We start from the raw sequence: 20064 nt of genomic DNA, 5'->3' as shown, positions 1-20064 counted from the left end.
CCAGGAACTGTGGGTTTGTCCTGGTTAGTATTTTAGGTCAGGAAACTCAAAGACATGATCCATTTGTCCTTTCCAGCCCAGAAAAGGGGCAGTTTGATGGAAGCTGATTGAAGGTAGCCTTTAATTTATTTGGCTTCCTCCCAGTCTCATTTTACAAGCCCTTGCAGAGTTCACAAAGACAGACAACATGGAGATGAAGCACCCACAGAGGGTGTTTTTGAGCTCTTCTCTTGATGTTTTCTTAGATGTCATTGTGATGCTTGCAGTTCTAATGAGTTTTCTCACATCAGATCAAAGCGTTTTGAGTCGATGGATTGTCATGTGCTGTGGGGCTTTGTTTTTTGTTTTGTGTTTTGTTATCTTAGGTGTGAGTTTCAACAGTGTTTATACCCAGATCTGGAGAGTGCTCCTTCACCTGGCTGCTGACCCCTACCCAGATGTCTCTGACCTGGCCATGAAGGTTCTCAACAGTATTGCCTACAAGGTATGTCCTCTGTGTTCATGTGTGGCCATGAGGTTTTGTATGTTAATTTTCTTCATGCTTAGGCAAAGTGTAGGCAGACTGAGCTGCATGGGTGCTGTGGAGGCTCTGCCCAGTTCAGTCTGGATCTTGCAGAAGGAGCTTTTAATGTTTCAAGGTGATAAAACCTCATATGAACTCTTGATCAGGTAAAAGAAATCGATGGGGGAGGGCCTTGGGTTGGTTTAGGATATGAGTCAGGTGCAGACCGTAGTCAGTAGGTCTTGTTTAGAAGTCTACTTATCTAGATCAGTCCCTGGGAGAAACCTTAAATATACCTCATTCAATTATCCGTTTGCAAACTGATTTAGATTATGCAAGTGGGACTGGCCTGCAGACTGAAGCCACAACGGCTCTCCAACCCAGGTGAACTAGTACATGTGAGTCAGCATGCAGACACCCCTGCCACTACTCACCTCTTCAACCCAGGCCTAATCCACCTAAACCACCATCCTCATCACATTTCATCCTCCGAGGGTGACAAGATGTCCCTGGAGGCTGCCGTCACAGCTGATTCAGAATTGCCAGCCTGGGAGCTATAGAAGCACCCTCACCTTCCACCTCAAACGAAGCACCAGGCCACCCCAGAACATCTTCTCACCAGCTGCCTCTCTCCTCCTGCCCCATCGGTGGTGTTGGAAAGCTGGCTGAGCGCAGTCCTCCCCACATGCTTTCTGGTTGCTCCAGCATCAAGTCCATGAGCCATTGCAATGCAAGATGACTTCTCTTACTGGTTATTTCCAGTCAATAATCCTCAATCTTCACACTTGGGCTTCTCAGCCGAAGTTGCAGTAAGAGATGCCAGCATTGTGCACTACCATTTAATTGCCTTAGAGATTCTTGCTTTAAAATCTAGTTTTCTATTGAGAAAAGAGTGATTTATTTGAACTCTTTGTTTTTAAGTATACTTTTCCGTGACCGGTGAAGTCTGGGGTTTGGGATAGAGAATTAACAGTGGGGCAACGAGGTCAGCCCTTCCCTGATGATACAGGTGTACAACAAAGTACTGTCAGGCTGGAGATGCCAGTCTAAAGTGACTAAGGAAAGGACAGGATTCACCTCTCTGCTCTAGATGCATGGAATTATTTCAGTTTTGTGTGTTTGAGGCTCTTGACAAAATGAAATGTTACTGCTACTGTGGGATTAAAGGGGTTTAAAAAGGACCCAGATCTGCTTTTCCTGTGTTAAATACTTTTCCAGGACTTAGCTCCTCACTAGTGGAAGGAGATGTCTCAGTGTTAACACAGATGCTGCCGTGCCCTGCAGTGCCTGTGTGGGTCTGTTCAACCAGCAGGACTCCTGAGCACTGTGTTGTAGTACCCACAGTGAATGTTATGGTTGATTTGGTAAATTCTGTGTTGATTCTGACAAGTTTGGTCCTAAATATCTCAGTATTGGATGGAGTCCAAAGGCTCAAGTGTTGGGTATCCTGCATCTTGTGCTCTGCTTCCAAGGCAGCTGTTCTGTTCTTGGCTTTCTAAGGCAACGGCTCTTCAAATGGTTTTGCAAAACAAGAAAAGAAGCATTCCCATTTACAAAGGTTCTTACCTGGGCATGCTTCAGTGAACAAAACTTACTTGTTCTTCTCTGCCTTAGCTGTAAGATCCGTAAGGAAAGTATTTAAACACGTAGTTTGGGCAGCTGACTATATCGTGGGTTCACTGCTGTGCGCTTCATGGTACCATGGGCTTTGCTCTTGCCAGTGCCACCTGGTTTAGGTGGCTTCTGAAAAGGCTTCTTTTGTTTTAAAATCCCCAGCAAACCAAACAAACCTATTAAGAGCCCATCAAAATGGAAGTTAAGGCTTCAGATCCCAGGCTATGATCTGGCCTTCATTCATTTCGTTACGGACAAAGCTCCTGCGGTGAGGAGCGCTGCCAGGATTTCCAGCCTGAGCTCCTGCTCTGCTGCTGTGAGCACAGACCCGTTATCCTTCTCTGATGCATAGGATAATGATGCGAATTACGAACAATTAAATTTTTTGCTCACTGTATCCTGAGGCCTTTCCTTGGTGCTAATGGAGCTTTGCTGGATGGACGAGGGAGCAGCCCGGGTGCTGCTCATGGGCCCTGGGGTCCTCCAGAGCCGGTGGCAACAGTGAATTTTCCATTCTCTTCTTTGAATTTTATCACTGAATAAAAACAAAAGTTGATTTTCATGCTTAAAACACAAATACTGCTTCAGGTGAAGTAAAGCACTTGAATAACAGCGTTCCAGTACCTGAAGGGGGCCGACAAGAAACCCGGAGAGGGGCTACGGACAAGGGCCTGCAGGGACAGGCCAAGGGGAATGGCTTTAACCTGCCCGAGGGGAGACTGAGCTGAGCTCTTCGGCAGAAGCTCTTCCCTGGGAGGGTGCTGAGGCGCTGGCCCAGGGTGCCCAGAGAAGCTGTGGCTGCCCCATCCCTGGCAGTGCTCAAGGCCAGGTTGGCCACAGGGGCTTGGAGCAAGCTGCTCCAGTGGAAGGGGTCCCTGCCCGTGGCAGGGGTTGGAGCTGCGGGAGCTTTAAGGTCCCTTCCAGCCCAAACCATTCTATGAATATTTTAGGGGTTTAAACCTTTTGTTCTGTTAAAAGATTCAGAGAATGAGGCTTTATTTGGAAGCTTGAACAGCTGCAGTTCTCTGATGGTACCACAACTGAAGTGCAGTCTGTCCAGCACTGCCTGTTACCACTGTGCTCCTCAGCCAACAGCCCTGAGCTGGGCTCAGTGAGCTGCAGCTCCCATTTCAGTGCACTGAACATTCAGCTCAGAACGCTGCCAAGCTCAGCACTTTGAGGCTTTATGCTTTTACACATGTTTTGTGATAGGCAGGTGTTTGTCATGTAGCTGGGCTGCCCCAACGGGTGATCAGACAGCACGTTGAGAGCAGTGTGAGTAAATGCTGCTACGCTTTTTGATCCCCTGCAGTGAAAAGTAGGGCCTGTGCTGTGAGCTCCGTGACTGTGCAAGTGTTCAGGCTATGAGTCTGCATCTGTGCAATAGCTATTTGTGAGGCACAGCATGAATTTCAAGCACAGTTTTTGTTTTCAAATGCGACCAGTCCTATTCTGTTTCTTTAATGGAGCTGTGAATATAGATCTTCATCTGTGGGAGAGCTCCCGTGCTCTTTAAATAGGGGGATGTCTTTCTGAGCAGCCGGTGAGTAGGTTGCACAGGCGTGGAGGCTTCCTGGATGTGAACTGCACCGTGGTATCTCATGGGCTGATCAGCCACCACCAGCTCCCACACAGATTGTGGCTGTGTTGTGATTTGTATTTATGGTGCAGGTTGGGATGGTGCAGCTCTCCTTCCCAGCCTGAGCTTTTAAAAGATCCAAACCATGCTTTTTTGTGTGTACCAAAACAAACAAAAAGGACCCAGTAATCAGTGTTGGCCTTTTGAGACTTTCTGAAATCACAGATAGTTAAGGGAAGTTGGCTTCCTCCCAGGCTGCTTCATCCAGCTGCTTTAATGGAAGGTTGAGGCTGGATTATAGAATCCTATAATTGTTTAGGTTGGAAAAGACCTTTAAGATCGTTGAGTCCAACCATTAACCCAGCACTGCCCAGCCCACCACTAACCCCTGTCCCCAAGCACCACATCTACAGTCTCTTAAATCCCACCAGTGATCGCTCAGGCAGCCTCTTCCAGTGCTTGACAGCCCTTTAGTGAAGACACTTTCCCTAATGTTCAATTTAAACCTCCCCTGGCACAACTTCAGGTTGTTTGCTCTCATCCTATTGCTTGTTACTTGGGAGAAGAGACCGAACCACCTCACTAAGGATCGCAGCCCTGGGTTGCGAGATGGGAGGAAGGGCTGGCTACTGACGGGGAACCCCTGGGCTTCCTCCCTGCCCCATGGCACCTTGTTTTGAGGTGCTGGCACAGGTAGCAGGCCGCAGCTGATGCAGGGAAGAGGTTTATGTGTTAGTCAGAGCTGTTTCCCCGTCACAAAAGGGTACTTTGTGGTAAGTGTTTTCTGCCTAAAAAAGAAGACTCATCTTACGTATCGGGAGCTGCAGGGGGGCTTTTTTCATACACATTTTAAACACCCCTGCACAGTGATGAGGTGCTTTAACTGCGCTTAGCCCCCGGTGTGCCCGTGTGCTGTGACGCACCGCGCCTCGGGGCTCCGGGGCTCCTCAGGACTCTCTGTGTTTTCTCTCCAGGCAACAGTAAATGCTCGTCCCCAGCGCATCCTCGACACCTCCTCGCTGACTCAGTCTGCCCCTGCCAGCCCCACCAACAAGGGCATGCACATCCACCAAGTCGGGTAAGCAGCAGCATTGCTTCCAAATGCTTTTGCCATAGGGATTTAAGTGTTCCTGGCTGGTCACCAGGACCCATCCTGGTTGAATATCTGGGTAACCTCTTGTTTTAGCACTGTAGGGTGTCCGGAAACAAAAATTATGGAAAAAGGCAGAGAGTTTCTTCCAGTTTTTCCTTTCAGGACAAGAGTAACAAACTGCTCTAATTATCTGAAGATGAATTGAAAGGATGGGCCAACTCCTGCTGGCTTTACTGGTGCACTCTACCTCTGTGTTCCCGTTGAAGCCTGATCTGTGTTTTCTGCCCTTTTAGCTGACAAAAGCCAGGGTTATCTGATGATCGACAAGCCATGTCTAAACTGCAGGGAAATTGGGGTAATGGCATGGGCAAAGCTAGGGTTGGAAAGTTTGATTATTTCCCAAAACCTACCCTCCAAGAGCAAACACCACACTTCAGGTCATAGAATCCCAGCCTGGTTTGGGGTGAAGGGACCTTAAAGCTCACCCAGTTCCAACCCCTGCCATGGGCAGGGACCCCTTCCACTGGAGCAGCTTGCTCCAAGCCCCTGTGTCCAACCTGGCCTTGAGCACTGCCAGGGATGGGGCAGCCACAGCTTCTCTGGGCACCCTGTGCCAGCACCTCACTGGATCAGCAGCCCTGTAGCCAGTGTGCACCAGTAAGATTCAGAGTTGGAATGAAGGGCCCAGGACTGCACAGTGATGGTTTCTGGTTTTATAATGTAACTGTGCCACAAGATAAATCCCAATTCACGTGTAAATTAAAATGCTTTTCTGGGGGCTCACAGGACTTCCAGCCTCCCCAGTGAAGTATAGATCTCATAAGAAGAAACAAAGTAAAAGTGACTTAATTTACCTGCAAGAGTCTCATGTCCAGGGATACCTGAATCCTTTCTCTCTCTTTGATCTTTAGAGGGTCACCTCCAACCACTAGTACAAGCAGCTCCAGCCTGACCAACGATGTGACAAAGCAGCCGGTCAGTCGGGACATGGCCTCTGTCAGACCTGCCAACGTCGGCAGCGTGGGGGTGCAGTACACTCCCCACTCCCACCAGTTCCCCAGGACAAGGAAGATGTTTGACAAAGGACCAGAGCAGGTAAAGAGTCTTTCCTTTCAGATCCAGCTGCTTCCCCGCTCTGTGGGCTTTGTGGCATGTTCTGTTCTTTGTGGTTTATTTCCACGTCCCTCCTGTTTGCTTTGTGCTGCTGTTAACTCCAGAGCAGCTCTTTCTAACCAGTAAAATAAAAATGGATTAATTTTGTTTCTTCAGGATAAATGTTGTTTGATAGCTTCTGATAGGGCATTATTCACTTCTGCTACCAAGAAATGTTTAATCACAGTTGATTGCTGCTTCTTTCACAAACATTTATCTGCCCGAATGATAGCACAGAGTCAGATCCGTGACCCTCAGATGCTTTTCCTCCAACCTGAGCAAATGCAAGCCAGCATTCCTCAAGCGAGACTAATAGGTGCTTCTGCACTGGAATATTCACCTTCTTCCCAGCAGCCTGTACCTGCTCTGTGTTTAGCAGCCCTTCTTCACTATGGATGATGGAGACTAAGAATAAGCTCGTCATGGGTGGCTCTGCTGGAAAGGAGTTGGTAGGTTAACAGCTGGGAGCCCCTCTGGGAGGAGCAGCAACTCCTCCTTCCAGCAGAGCAAGCCAACAGGGCTTTTGCATACTTTTTGCATACCTTTTAGCATTCAGAAGATTCATCAGGTACTGGGCAGCTTTCCATTCACAGAAGCTTGAAGGACCAATGTGGTGCCAACTAGAGCAATCAGTCAGATTTTAGAATGCACAAACAATGTGAATGTCACCTTCAGAAGACTTCAGATGGCTCATGTCAGGTGAACACCTTGAGTCCAAGCACACTTGGATGTGCTTGTGGCAATCACTTGAAGACAGAGGCTGTTCCCAATTGGTGGTCAGTGGTGTTGAGGATTCAGCCATCTGGCAGGACTTTTGTGTCACCCTCTCCCTCTACTTCAGCACGTTTCCAGGATTTTCCTGGTGCTGGCTCTGTGGATGAGAGGAAACAGGAAAGGCAACAAGTCAGCTCTACTGCTGTGCTAATGCATGAAGCAGATGGAGGGAGGACATTGACCCTCCTCTTCTCCCTCCCAGTACAATAGAAAGGACTCTGTAATATTCTTCTTCTGTGGGAGATAATTGTCCATGAGACTGATTCTCTCCATGGGAGGTTACTCTTCCATAGGAGGCTGAGGTATGTGCACCACACTCCACCAGACAAGCGGACAGTGCAGCTTTTAGGTGCTCTGACTCCTGAGCAGTAACTGCCCTTCACTTACATTGACACTTCTGCCTTTCCTTAATGAGTGCTCTCACGGAAGCCTCTGGAGGTGGAGAGTCAATTCTGTGAAGAAGCAAATGTTGAAGCCTTTTCATGAACACCTTCACTTCCCATGGGAATGGCAGCTGGAATCATACTTTGTTTTCTCTTTGGGTGTCTTGTGCTTTGTAACATCCTTATCCCACACCTGCCCTTGGTGTGAAGCCGTGTCTGGCTCTGCTTTATCCTGAATCATCTTTGCTACTCCACTCTTTCTCATGCCAGATGCTTGGGAGACTGTGAGGAAACTCATCCTGGGACCTCAATTTGATGATGCTTCAGACCTGATTCATACGCTGGCCTGGTTATGCCTTGTGTTGTGCAGATGAGGGAATTCGTGCATTTCCAGAGAGCTAATGTAGTGACAGATTTTAATGCTAGATGTACAGAATTACATCTCCTTGGCAATGTCTTTGAGCTTTTTCTGCCTGGTGACGTGTTGAAGGCAACCTGGGTATTGCTGTGTGTGCATGTTGGTGTGTGCATGGCAGGGGCAGGGGTTGATGTACTGTTCTCTCTCTGGGCAGACCACTGACGATGCCGATGACACCGTTGGGCACAAAAATTTCATTTCGGCCACAGTGCAGACGGGGTTTTGCGACTGGAGTGCCAAGTATTTTGCTCAGCCGGTCATGAAGGTAACGCTTTGTTTCCTCTGTGCATACTTTGTGGATCGCAGCACCACAGCTACTGAGAAGTGCTGCTGTCCTGAGCGAGGGCTAGGGCCTTTCCTAAGTCTTTTTCCCTTCCTTTTCCTTCAGTCTGGGGAGGGAAAGGAATGCACTCGGGTGCATCATGCTGCTCTGGGGAGCTGCGTGACCACTGTGCTTGTGAAGTGAGAGGGAAGAGGTCACCAAGAGTTAGTGGCAGATGGGGCAGAGGTGTATTTCTAGGGAAAGAGTTCAGAACAAAGCCCTGAACCCCATGGGGGATGTTCCAGAAAGAACGTAGCAGTGAGGGGAGGTTCTGTAGCTGACCCAGGTCCACCAGTTTTGCACGGTTGCAGGTTGCATGGCAGAGTTGTTTCGTTTGAAATGTGCTTGTCTATGTAGTGAAAATTGTATTAGAGTAACAATGCATAGATTTTTTATGTAAATAAATGGAGCGAGGAAGGTTCTTTGTTCCAGAAAGGGCTGTGAGGGTCTGGGGGAGGAGAGATGCTGGTTTCTGTGTGACATCCAGGCTGAAGGCCCCATAATCCCAGTGGCACAGGGCATACCCTGTGCCTGAAGCCAGCTTTGGCTCTGTGCTCAAGTTTGACTTCAGAGCCCTGCTCTGCTTATGGGCATCCTATGTAGACATCTTCAACTTAAAAAGGAGAAGGGGGGAATGATGGGACATCCACAGGAGTGCCTGTGGGGAGATTTGGAAGCATCATTGTTGGGATTTAAAGTTAAAGTGCTACTACGGCGAAGAACGGGGGTGCGAATGACAGGTCCTCACTGAGCTCTTTTTATAAGTGAGTGTGTTCTGGTGACTAAATTGGCTTTATCTGAAGTGAGAGGTACACCAAAGCCTTGTTCTAGAAGAAAACCAGCCCAGAGCTCTTGAGAGATGGGCAAAGATCAGCAGTGACTGGAAGGCGAAACTGTTAAATTCCCAGAATCTTTTAGCCAAAGATCAGGTTTCAGTTTTAAGTATGAAATCAAAACAAGCAGTAAATCTTCCCTTATTACACGCAAACGAGATAAGGCAAGGCTCCAGGTACCTTGGGAGTCAAGCAGCACAAACTGTAACAGAACTTTCAGCTTGATTTCTTGGAGGTATTGCAATTTCTGTGAATAATAATAATGCACAGCTGGTATTAATGCCATTACCTGAGCAACTCCACAGCAGATGTTTGCATCCAAGCACTGATACCTAAATCTTACTAATGAAGAAATAGTACATTTTATGTGCTGCCTCATCCAAGAATTGCCACTGCGCCATCCGTCGCCACTCCTTCACTCTTCAGGCACGTGGGATCGTTTGGGACGTAATTGCCCCTAGGAACATCAGAAAAGTAGTTACATGGCAGCCGGGTTCTGAGCAGCTTTGATTTCTTTAGCAAATCACCAGGAGGAAAGATGAGGTGGTGAAGAGATTGCCTGGCACTTCCTGAGCTGCACGGGGAATCGGTTCCCTTCTGATACCATTATAAGAAAAATTCTCCAGGATGTATGCCTGGCCCGTGGGGCTTGGTGCTGGGTCAGGCTTCCAACCAAGGCTTCGCTCATCAAGATGAGTTTTGGTGTCTTGATTCAAGTCCAGCAGAGTACAGGAGGAGGAGGATGGTGTTCTGTCTCTTAGTTCTTATTAAAAACATTTGTCTGCTTTCTAAGGAAAGCTCTTTCCAGTGAAGAGGGGTGTTTTATTAAGGAAGTAAATCATGGTAGACAGCACTTCAGGCTCTGTCGTAGGTAGGTGGGGAGCTCCGTGTGTGTGGGTTTACTACTTCATGTGCATAAAATGGAGGAAGTTACTTTAAGGACAAAATGTGGAGCATTCCTGTGCTAATTCACAGAAGCCAGGGAGGGGGAGTCATGGAAATCGAGGTGTCCCTGTGCCCCAGTGAGTGCCATGGTGTTCAGTGTCTCACTGTGAGAGTTAAGGTACTGCAGAGTACACCCCTGTGCATCCTGCGTGCGCATCCCACATGTGCAGGGGCTCTCTCAAGCATTTGCTAGCATAGCAGGAGTAGCAGTAGCCTGTATGACAGTGATGGTTCCATTAATAGTTTCCCAAGTGTTTGCATTTGGTAATACTCACTGGCTGGGGTTGAGGTTTCAGAGCACAGACTGTCCTCAACAGCAATGATTTAGGTGAAGTTTGAGCAAAATGAAATCCATGTTTCCTAGTAAGACAGGGAAGAGAATTGATTTCCCCATTACTTCTGTAAAGCAGCTTTAAGAGGCTAAGTGGAGAAAACATGTGTGTTATCCTGTCCTAACAGGGGATTGTATGTAACGTCCTCACTGGAGTGGATGTGTGTGCAAGGAGCAGGAAGAAGTCCCTGTGTGAGGGACTTTGATTGCTGCTTGTGTAACAGGGCAGGAACGTGGGGGTTGGCTGGGTTTCTGCAGAGTGCTCCTTTCCTAGAATCCCTATTTCTGCAGCAACAAGGAGCAAACAGCCCTTGGCTGGTGGCTGCTGTCATTTGGGAACTAAAGCCCCAGGAAAAAAGGCAAAGAGCAAAGTCTACCACGTCCTGATGGCGAAAGATTACAGTGATGTTTAATTTCAGCACTTCATTTGGAGATGCTGCCTACCATCATAAACAGGGAAAGACAAGACAACTATCCCTGTAATGAATAAACATAAAATGACTGTGAGTGCATCTTAGTCATATTTAATTTATTAATTTAGTTTTGCTTCATAGACCTTGCTCTGAGAATGCTTTCACTGGCAAGACGGAGGGATTAATTTCCAGTGTAAATCACTGGCTCAGTTTCAAGCCATCTACCAAATTGGATTTATTTATTATCTAATCAAATAAACAGAGAAGGGAAACGCTGCATTGTGAATGCTCAGTGTGCAGGAAGAGCAGATACGTACCCCAGCTCTGCTCCCTGCAGTCTGTCCTCTTCCTGAAAGCTCCTGTGGCAAAGGCTGCTCTGCTCACCACAGGCGGTCCTGGCTGGAGAGGCACAGGAAAGCCTTGTTGCCAGCTGTCAGGAAGCCCTGAGCCGAGGAGAGCGGGAGCCAGCATCTGTTATTTCCAGGACTGGCAGAACATGCAGGCAGGAGCTGGTGAGGATCCTGGAAGGTGAGAATTACATAAGAAACCCTTCCTGATAAATCCCTGCCTTAACTCCAGCGCTGTGTCTTGGCCGGTGTTCAAAGCCCTGGTAGAGAACTGAGCCTTGGGCAATTGCTGCAGTAACCTCAACCAGGGAAGAACTGGTGTACCACTGGAGCCATCCACTGAGTTCCCTGCCCTGCTTTAGACACTGACCTCCACAGCGAGAGGGAGAGACAAAGTGTTAAAGAAGAAAAGCTTCACTGGCTTTCAGATGACACTGCCTGGGGAGAGGTTTCGGTATCCGGACTGGTTTCTGTCCGAATGGAGGCTCGGACACGTTGGGAATGGGTGGCATGTCAGGATCCTCATCATGTCGCACTATTTGCTATTCCCCATCTGCCTGAACAGGAGCTGGCTGGGAGGGAGACAAAGACATGAATGATGAACCTAAAGAGTTCTTTTGTATAAGAATTTGTGGTTTTCCAGCCAGCAGCAGCCAGGCAGGAGGTCACAGCTCCCTGCTGCACACATCCCAACATACTCCTGTGCTTGTTTGTTACCAGAAGCCCCTTCACAACATGTTCTGTGGGGTTCATCATTTCATAGATCATTGCTCCCTCCTGACAAACTCTCCCACACAGCTCTGTCCCACAGGCAGAGGGATGTGGAGGAAGGGGCTGCGTTTTGCTTCATGCTCTTTTTGCTCACTGCAGTGAGGCTCTAAGGCCAGTCAGGCCCTGTCTGCTGAGCACAGGTGCACTAATTGCCTGTGTCACACTTAGCTGAACTTGCGTGGAGCATCTCTGCCAGGGTGTGGTTACTTTCAATGCTTTTTAGGGGCCTGCTGAGTCCAACAGAGTTTATTCGTTAAGGGTATTGTATGTTCACTCTCTGATAACACTTCAGAAGGACCCACGGGGATTTTTCTGTGTTATTCCTGGTGGTTTTCTTCTCTCAAAGCTCCGTGACCCTCTGCAGTATCACTGAATTGTGCCAGGTTTCTTCCTGTGAAGGCTCAGGCCCTGTTACTTTCCCCTTTGAACTTGTCTGTTCACCACATTCCAACCAGCATCTATCAGCTAGAGGGTAACACGAGGACTGGCGAGACCCAGGGTCTGTATCCAAAGTGGAGGTGCCAAGAATAAGTGTCTCCTGCTCAGCGAGTGTATTTTGGGCGTTTTCAGCTGTGATCCCAGCTGGGCCTGCAGGAAGCTATCGGACACACACAGATCCTGGAGGAAGCATCTTTGCAGGAACCTCCCTTACGAGTTGCAAGGTGATGACATCCCCCGTCTGCAGAGCCTTTGGCACAGAGAATGTGCTTGGTTGAGTCAACTGTACCAAAGCCAAGACTTAAACATATGCCCTTAGTGTTCTCCTGCTGCAAGGATATGAATTGCATGTCAGATGCTGCATGGATGTAACCCCATCCCAGCACAGTGATCCTTGGGTTGAGCATCTGGGACTCCCCTTTGCTCACATCTTTGGAGGAAGAAAGGGAAGACAAAGTGGCAAACAGAGGACTGTGGAAGCAGAGGCCATATGTGAGTTGCAGATGCTGCAGGAAGATGCCCGGGCACAAAAAGTGGAACTGGCCAGGTAAAGACATCATTTGTTCTTTGCTGCTCTGTGGGAGAAAGGACTTCTGCTGTCTCCCTCCTGCCAGAGCATTTCATCCTGCAGTCACTTGGTGTCTGGGGCTTGTCTTGCCACATGTGGTCTGCTGAAGCTACAGCCTCTGGGGACTGTACCCTGGGAGATCTCGTTAGAGGAGGAATCTTTATTACTGATACCAGATGATAAAAACAACTGCCTGCTCAGCCTCCTTGGAAGAGTTCTTTTCCTTCAGACCTGAAGAGCCCAGAAACTCCTTTAATCTGCTGTTCTTTATCTGCTGGAATAAGGAGCACTTTGCTCAGCTGTAGAACTGTGAATTTCTTAGCCCTAAACTGTGAAAGCCCCTGGTGCCTGCAGCAGAATTTACTGTTCTGCTCCTTCCCGTCTCCTCCCCTGGCTTTTTAGGTCTGTCTTTAATTTATTCCCAGAGAAGGGGGATTTTCATTAAGGTGTAGGTGTAACCTCTCCGCTCCCACATCTCCTTTGATGTATTTTATCTTTGCTTTGTTTATTGCTTTACATTATCAGTCATTTGTCATTGCCTCTCTAATAGATGTAGTCCTGAAAAAATGAAATAGTGCTGGTTTGGTTTGAGGTGGTTTTGCCAGGAGGGAAGGGGGAGGGTGGGTTTCTTCTTTGGAATTTCTTTTAAAGAAGCAGGAGCCCATCTCAGTAGTAGCTGTTTTCCAAAGTGTGGTGCATTTTGAGGACAGTGTGATAGTGACAGACGGTTTAAGGCTGTATTCAGGGGAAAAAAAGTGTGTGTTTGTGAGGAAGGGGGAATGACTTTGTCTTCTGTGTCTTCCTTCTTCGAGTGTTTCTCCTTTTGGAACAGCCATCATCAGAAGAAGCTAGACAGAGTCCTGTGGCTCAGCCCCATAACTGATCCAGAGATGTTTCCTGTGTGTTACAACCACGGGTGGTTTGAATGTGCTTGGTTCTTCAGAAACCCTGTGTCATTCACTTTGGAGAAGTGCCTACGACTTAAAGACAAAATGTAGGACAGCAAAAGGAAATGAGAAGAGATTACAGATGGTGGGGAAGATTTAGATCAGGAAGATGCTCAAGTATTTAATAACATAAGGTCTCGTGAGCTCCTCTGTTTACCACCTGAGGCTTGGAGCCTAAAGAATTTATGGCTTAGTCTGACATGCACGTGTAGGAGCGTGTGTTACAAAGGCAGTTCATGGAGTTTTGATGGTTACTGTTGTTTTGTGTTGTGAATACGCTGATACACTGAAAGATCCCAGAGGAGCATGACTTGGAGAGCCAGATCCGCAAGGAGCGAGAGTGGCGGTTCCTGCGCAATGCCCGGGTCAGGAAGCAAGCCCAGAAGATCATCCAGAAGGGTGAGTCACTTCCTGCTTGCCCACGCTGCCAGCAGCTTCCTTGAGCTCTGAGCCCTGCGCTTAGGCAGGACACTGACCTGTAAGACCCCAGTTAATAGTGACTCTCAAGAGAAAGAACTGCCTGTTCTCCCTCCCATTTACAGGCGAGGTGATGCTGTGCAGTGTTTTGCTGATAGTCACCTCTCTGTTCTCAGCTGCTGGTTTGTTCACCAGATCAGGGGAAGGACCATTTCAACTGTCAAATTTCTGCCTCCCCCTTTGAAAACTTAACCACAGTGTTAGAAATCAGCACGGTGGTCACAAGCAGAGCACTTAGCCGTACCACAGCACCAGGCTGGCCACCATGCCAAGTCCAGAGGAGCCTAAGAGCAGTGACTGCTTTGGAGGAGGAGGGAAAGCAGGCATGAAGCAGCCTTCCCCACTTCCAGGAATTGACAGAGCATCCGATCTGCAGTGCAGGTGCTGGCTCCCGGCTGAGGGCAGCAGCTGAGCTCTTCAGCCACATACCCAAGCACAGCCGGCTCCTCGGCGAGAGCCAGAGCGCTTGGCATGGAATCGGTAATTCGGAGGCCCTTAGCAGATGCTATTGATTTACCATTTGGGCTCTTCCTCCCTGCCCTGTAAAGTTCACATGGGTACCATAGGTTGTGTTTTTAAAGGGATAGAAGGCAGAATGCTGTAGGATAAAACCGCAGGGACCCCTTCCACTAGAGCAGGGTGCTCCAAGCCCCATCCAACTTGGCCTTGAGCACTGCCAGGGATGGGGCAGCCACAGCTTCTCTGGGCACCCTGTGCCAACGCCTCAGCACCCTCACAGAGAAGAGCTTCTGCCTAAGAGCTCAGCTCAGTCTCCCTTCTGGCAGGTTAAAGCTACCTCAGTGATGTCTTTCTCACTCCGCTCTCTGCTGAACTCTGTAAATGATTGCTTACTCCTTATATCCCCTTATATTTTTAATACCTTTATGCATGGTTTATGTGTGCTGCTTACACATTTCCCTCTAACGGCCTCAGGTTTGGGTTTCATTAGTGTGTACTCTCCAGAAAGCTGCTCTATTTATGACTCCCCACACCACCGTGAGGCAGCGGTCGTGCCGGGACTCTTTCAGCACAGGAATTTATTCAGATATAGTGGAACCCGATGACATTTCCCAGGAATTTGCATACTTAAATTATTCCTGCCCCTGTGCCTGGAACAGCAGAGCTGGAGAGCAGCACTGGTGGGAGCTCCTCTGGCATGCTTCCGGCAGCATTCCCAGGGGAGTGCGGGGGCTGCTCCTCTCCCGGGACGCTCACAGGGGCACACGGAGTTGGACATGACCATTTGCTGAATGAAGAATTGCCCAAGGCTCAGCCCCCTGCCTGCACCTCCTCATGCGGAGGGTCACTGGGCTCGAGTCAGGGCAATGGGAAGCTTAATGTTGTGAAACTGCAGAATATCATGAACCAGAGTAATGGAGAAATGGAAGTGGAGCCCAGGAGGCGGCCTGGGAGAGCTTCCTGAATACAAAGAAGGGATTTTTTTGTGCTTACCTGAAGAAGTTAAATCTTTTTTCTAGCCGCTGTTCACGTTTGGTTGCTTGACCTGAGCGACCAGAGTGCAGCAGCCTTTAAAACAAAGAGAAAATATGAAACATTAAAAAGAATTAAAATAGAGTTCCCAGCTCTTAATGAAAATTGGATCAGATGGGTGCATTCTGAAATGAGCTGGGACTGAGTAAATGTCTCCTGGGCTTACGGGTTTGTGTGATGAATTCACACCGTGACAGAAAACTGCAGCATCAGGGGTACCAACACTGGCTGTGAATAGCAGAGTGTTCTGAAGAAGAGAAGGGAAAGGTCTTTAACCATCCTCTGAATGTCTCCATGGAAAATGTATTTTTCATTGGCAAATTAAGCTAGAATAGTTTAAAACCACTGGAATGGAAGGTGAACTGAATAATCTACGACCAAAATGGAATGCTTCAGCTTTGGGAAAAACAGGTTTGGGTTTTTTTCCCTTGCAAAAATAACATTGTTTTTTCTGTCAACACAACCTGGTGTCTCTCTGGGCTCGGCTGCACTCGCTTGTTCTCTGCAGCTCCCAAAGCACAGCACCCCCTGATTTGTCACCAGTTTTCAGTTTGTACCTTAAGACGTGAGACAATCAGTGCGGAGGAGTCAGGGCCCTCAGTAGCTGGGATCTGAGCAGCTTCTGGAGGGAGGGAGGTGTTGGGGAGTCTTGTTGGGAACTGGGGGAGAGGAGGAGGAGGAGAGTGGTGAGATGTGGTGCTGGGAAGCTCGTCCCTGGGGTGGGATGTTCCCGGGCACTGAGCCGTGGCCGCCTCCTGTCCCCCCGCAGGTATTTCCCGGCTGGATGATCAGATCTTCCTCAACAGGAACCCGGGTGTCCCCTCTGTGGTGAAGTTCCACCCGTTCACACCCTGCATCGCGGTAGCTGACAAGGACAGCATCTGGTAAGTGATTCTGTGGGTCTCCAAAGCACTGGCAGCACATGTGGAGGGTTCAGAGCAGCACATATGGAGTGTGGGGTGGCACTGCCGTGTGTGTTCCTTTTCTTCCCCCTGCTCCATCTTGTGGCCGTCCTTCATAGAATCTCAGCCTGGTTTGTGTTGGAAGGGACCTTAAATCTCATCCAGTTCCAACCCCTGCCACGGGCAGGGACCCCTTCCACTGGAGCAGCTTGCTCCAAGCCCCTGTGGCCAACCTGGCCTTGAGCACTGCCAGGGATGGGGCAGCCACAGCTTCTCTGGGCACCCTGTGCCAGCGCCTCAGCACCCTCACAGGGAAGAGCTTCTTCCCATTACCTAATCTAAATCAGGGCAGAGTCCTCCCGGAGCTCAGTGCCAGAGCTGTAAGGTCACAGCAAGTCCCTTTCTGCAGGAGGTGCTGGCTGAGAGGGCTGCAAGTGAATCCTGACAGATTTATAGTGGTTTTTTACACCTGAGCTTTTATCCCGTTTCCTTCGCAGAAGCTTCCCATACATTATTAATAAAATGCTGCTGAACACCAACGAGAAAAACAAATGGAACTGGTATCAGATGTACATAATTTTTAGCTTTGCTGCAGTGAGTAGATCTCTGTACGGCTCGCACAGAGAACCAGGAACTGACTCGATGTTTTTTCCTCCCACAGTTTTTGGGACTGGGAGAAAGGGGAAAAGCTGGACTATTTCCACAATGGGAACCCCCGGTACACCAGGATCACAGCAATGGAGTACCTGAATGGACAGGACTGCTCCTTGCTGCTGACTGCCACAGGTAAAGAACACATTTTCCCACATATGTGGGCATGACTGGGGGGGCCTTTACAGAGTTCAAGTCCATGTGAGCTGCTCGGGACCTCCCCTCTATGAACTGGCCCAGCCTGACCCTTCACTCCCCTGCATCTTGCCTGCCTGAGGAGCATTTCCAGGGTCACACCTGAGAGTTGTTTCTGCCTTACTCTACACACTAAATTTCACCCATAGTCCTCAGTTTCTCTTAGTCCGTATATCTCATCTAGGGGAAACAGTTCTCCAGAATGCCCTATTGCATCATATAAGGTAGCATGAAGGGCTTTTTCCCATTCATCGCTCTGTAAAGCTGTGAGTAAGATCTGCTTCTCTCCCAAGGAACCGTTGTAAAGCCATCAGTTTAAGTGTTTTCAATAGCTCTTCAGACTTCATGCTGAAATGTACAGGTTGGGTGTAATTAAGAGAGGTGAATCGGAGCTGAGAGGGCCTTTCGGACGTTTTCCTTTCAAGTGATTGATTCCTTGCACAAAAGTTTCACAGATGGGGAACAAATTGAAAAAATACAGGATGTTCTTGAAAGATCTGCTGCTGATGGGCTGGGCTTTGATTCAGCTCCTTCTGCGTGGCTGTGTTTTGTATTTAGCAGGATACTTTTGTGGCTCTCTGCACCAATAGCAAGGAGGACAGAGACAAATCCTAGAGAAAATGAATAGCTCAAAGAAACGGAGCGACATCTAATGTCAGATGTTATTTGAGAGAAGGAGAAAAGCTCTTCTAGAACAATTCCCGGTAGAACAATGCTTTAGGTTTCATGGATGTAAGATTAGAGAGGAAAAACAACTCTAGTAAAAAGGATTTAAGCTCAAGTGGCACTCAGTTTTGGACGTTGTGTGACTACAGTTCTGCTTCTCCCTTTGTCATGCACAAGCAATGATGAGAGGTCCATCAGCAGTGACGCTGCATTGTGTTCTCTTTTCACCCAAGATGATGGTGCCATCAGAGTGTGGAAGAACTTTGCAGACCTGGAAAAGAACCCGGAGATGGTAACAGCCTGGCAAGGGCTGTCGGACATGCTGCCAACCACACGAGGTGCGTCCCCAGCAACTTTTGTCGGGGTGGGGGATAAAAATCATTTGCGATGCTGGGTTTTCTCTGGGGGTGTGGAGAGTAAAATGGGTTTCTCAACTTCAGCCATCGGTAGCATCCTTGTTCAACAGTCTCTGCCTTCTGGAATGGCCTTTTCCCAGGTCTTGGGGAGGAATTGTTCTTCCATTTCTCATAAAATCAACAAAACCGGAAGCCCAACATGGCAACTTCACACACACTGAAGAACAACCAGAGCAGCCTTTTGCTGGGGAGCAGAAGGGTACAAAGTCCTTGTCCTGTACAGGCTTCACAGCAGCTGGTTTGCTCAAGCATTCCGCTTAACTATGATCCTAAGGAGAGAGCTGTAGAACAAAGGTGGACTGGGCACTGCCCTGCTCTTCTGGCCATGGCAGGACATTATTCCCCTTCGGGTGGGACAGTAGCTCACGTGTTGCCTCTTTCCTTCTGACGGGCTGCTCAGCCTCTGCACAGCTTTGCATGTTGCACCTGGGACCTCCTTGAGCCTAAGCTCAAATTTTGGCACTTACTCTTCACTGTGTACTGTTTGTGGATCAAGGGGTGGTGAGAGACTGTTCTAAATGTGACACGTGCAGAAGGACAGCACAGTTCGACATTGAGTGTTAGAAACGTTGGATAGAAGAAGATGTAAAAAGACACTGGCATCCAGCTGTACACAGGGAGAAGCCAGAACACTGGTTTGAGTAACCCTGAAGTCTCTTTTAGGACATTAAAGGAAGTGGATGTTTTGTCCTTCTGAGACCTGGTAATGTACTAAGGCTCTAACAGTGATTCTCTGTCACTTGGATGTTTCTAATCAAGGCTGCATGTGCAGTGGTTCAATCGTATTGTGGGATTGGTGCAGGAATTGCTCAGCAGGGCTCCCTGGCTTGTGCAAAGCAGGAGGTCAGATGAGATGACCATCATAATTCATCCTGACCTTAAAATCTGACAGTTCTCATTTCTGAGCTGCTGTGGTTCATCACAGGAGCCTGACACAGCTCTTTTAGCTATTCATTGGATTTTACTAGGGCTACCTTGTTGTGCTCCTCTGTTATGTTTTCCTTAATGGTGTCGCAGGAAAGAGGAACTGGATTTGAGGTAATGGTGAGCTCTGTGTCTCACTGCAGTATGTGCACAGAACTGATGACAAGCTGCTAGAAGTTTGCAGCCTGCTGTGAAAATTGCCATGATACACCACACAAAACCTCCTCTCTTGGAGGTGTCAGTAAAAGCAGGAGGAGACCAGTGGTAATGCCCCGAATGGTGAAGGGCCTGGATCTCCTCAGATGGAGAGGGAAGTGGTCATCTCAAGTTGCCCTTTGTAGTGTCAATGGGTTGGTTTGTGTTTCTTTCTTGTCAACACCAGCTTTCCCAAAGGATGTTTATTAGTGTTTACTATCCCTGGATTCAGGATCTTCCTTCCCTGGTTCTCCAACAACCAAACAGCTGGAGTTCCCCCAGGCTGCCCTGGTCACCAGCTCTGTGCTGCAACATCAGTCAGGTTCAGGGAGGATGCTGACAGCTGGAGGCTGAGCTCCTTCAGGCTAATCCCATTTTTCCTGCTTTCTTCCCAAGGCACAGCATTTGCAGATTGTGCCTTCCTCTCTACAGGCCTTTAATACCACAGAAAGGATTGTTAGCATCGACGTGTGACATGACAGAATAGGGTAAGGAGGGCTGAGGCAAGAGCTGATGCAGCAGTAAGAGTTGAATGGTTATGCTTGCCAAAACAGGAGTTCTGAAACTTTTGAGTTTGTTCTCTTTAAGATTGTTTTATTTTCCCTTTTCTTTCCCTTATGGCCTTAAGAAGTCTGGGTCCTGCTTTCTTTGCCTTTCACCTTCTGAGCAATAGAAGTAGATTCAGAAGAAAAGAAGGACATCTTTCTTTCTGGAGAG

At 48.4% G+C, this 20064-nt stretch overlaps 1 protein-coding gene across 2 annotated transcripts in view; it reads left to right on the top strand.

The window, feature by feature from the left end:
• The window catches only part of RPTOR (regulatory associated protein of MTOR complex 1), a 114552-nt gene that overhangs the window by 77646 nt on the left and 16842 nt on the right, over positions 1-20064 (top strand). For both annotated transcript variants that reach the window (XM_065693373.1, XM_065693372.1), the window contains exons 21-28: positions 366-484; positions 4670-4773; positions 5700-5883; positions 7670-7780; positions 13724-13829; positions 16168-16282; positions 16962-17086; positions 18046-18150. In XM_065693373.1, coding sequence (XP_065549445.1) covers positions 366-484; positions 4670-4773; positions 5700-5883; positions 7670-7780; positions 13724-13829; positions 16168-16282; positions 16962-17086; positions 18046-18150 — 969 coding nt within the window. The remainder of the gene's footprint in view (positions 1-365; positions 485-4669; positions 4774-5699; positions 5884-7669; positions 7781-13723; positions 13830-16167; positions 16283-16961; positions 17087-18045; positions 18151-20064) is intronic.

This window comes from Lathamus discolor, chromosome 13 (genome assembly GCF_037157495.1).
Source record: "Lathamus discolor isolate bLatDis1 chromosome 13, bLatDis1.hap1, whole genome shotgun sequence".
Taxonomy (NCBI): domain Eukaryota; kingdom Metazoa; phylum Chordata; class Aves; order Psittaciformes; family Psittacidae; genus Lathamus; species Lathamus discolor.
This window is presented reverse-complemented; position numbering and strand designations above follow the sequence as displayed.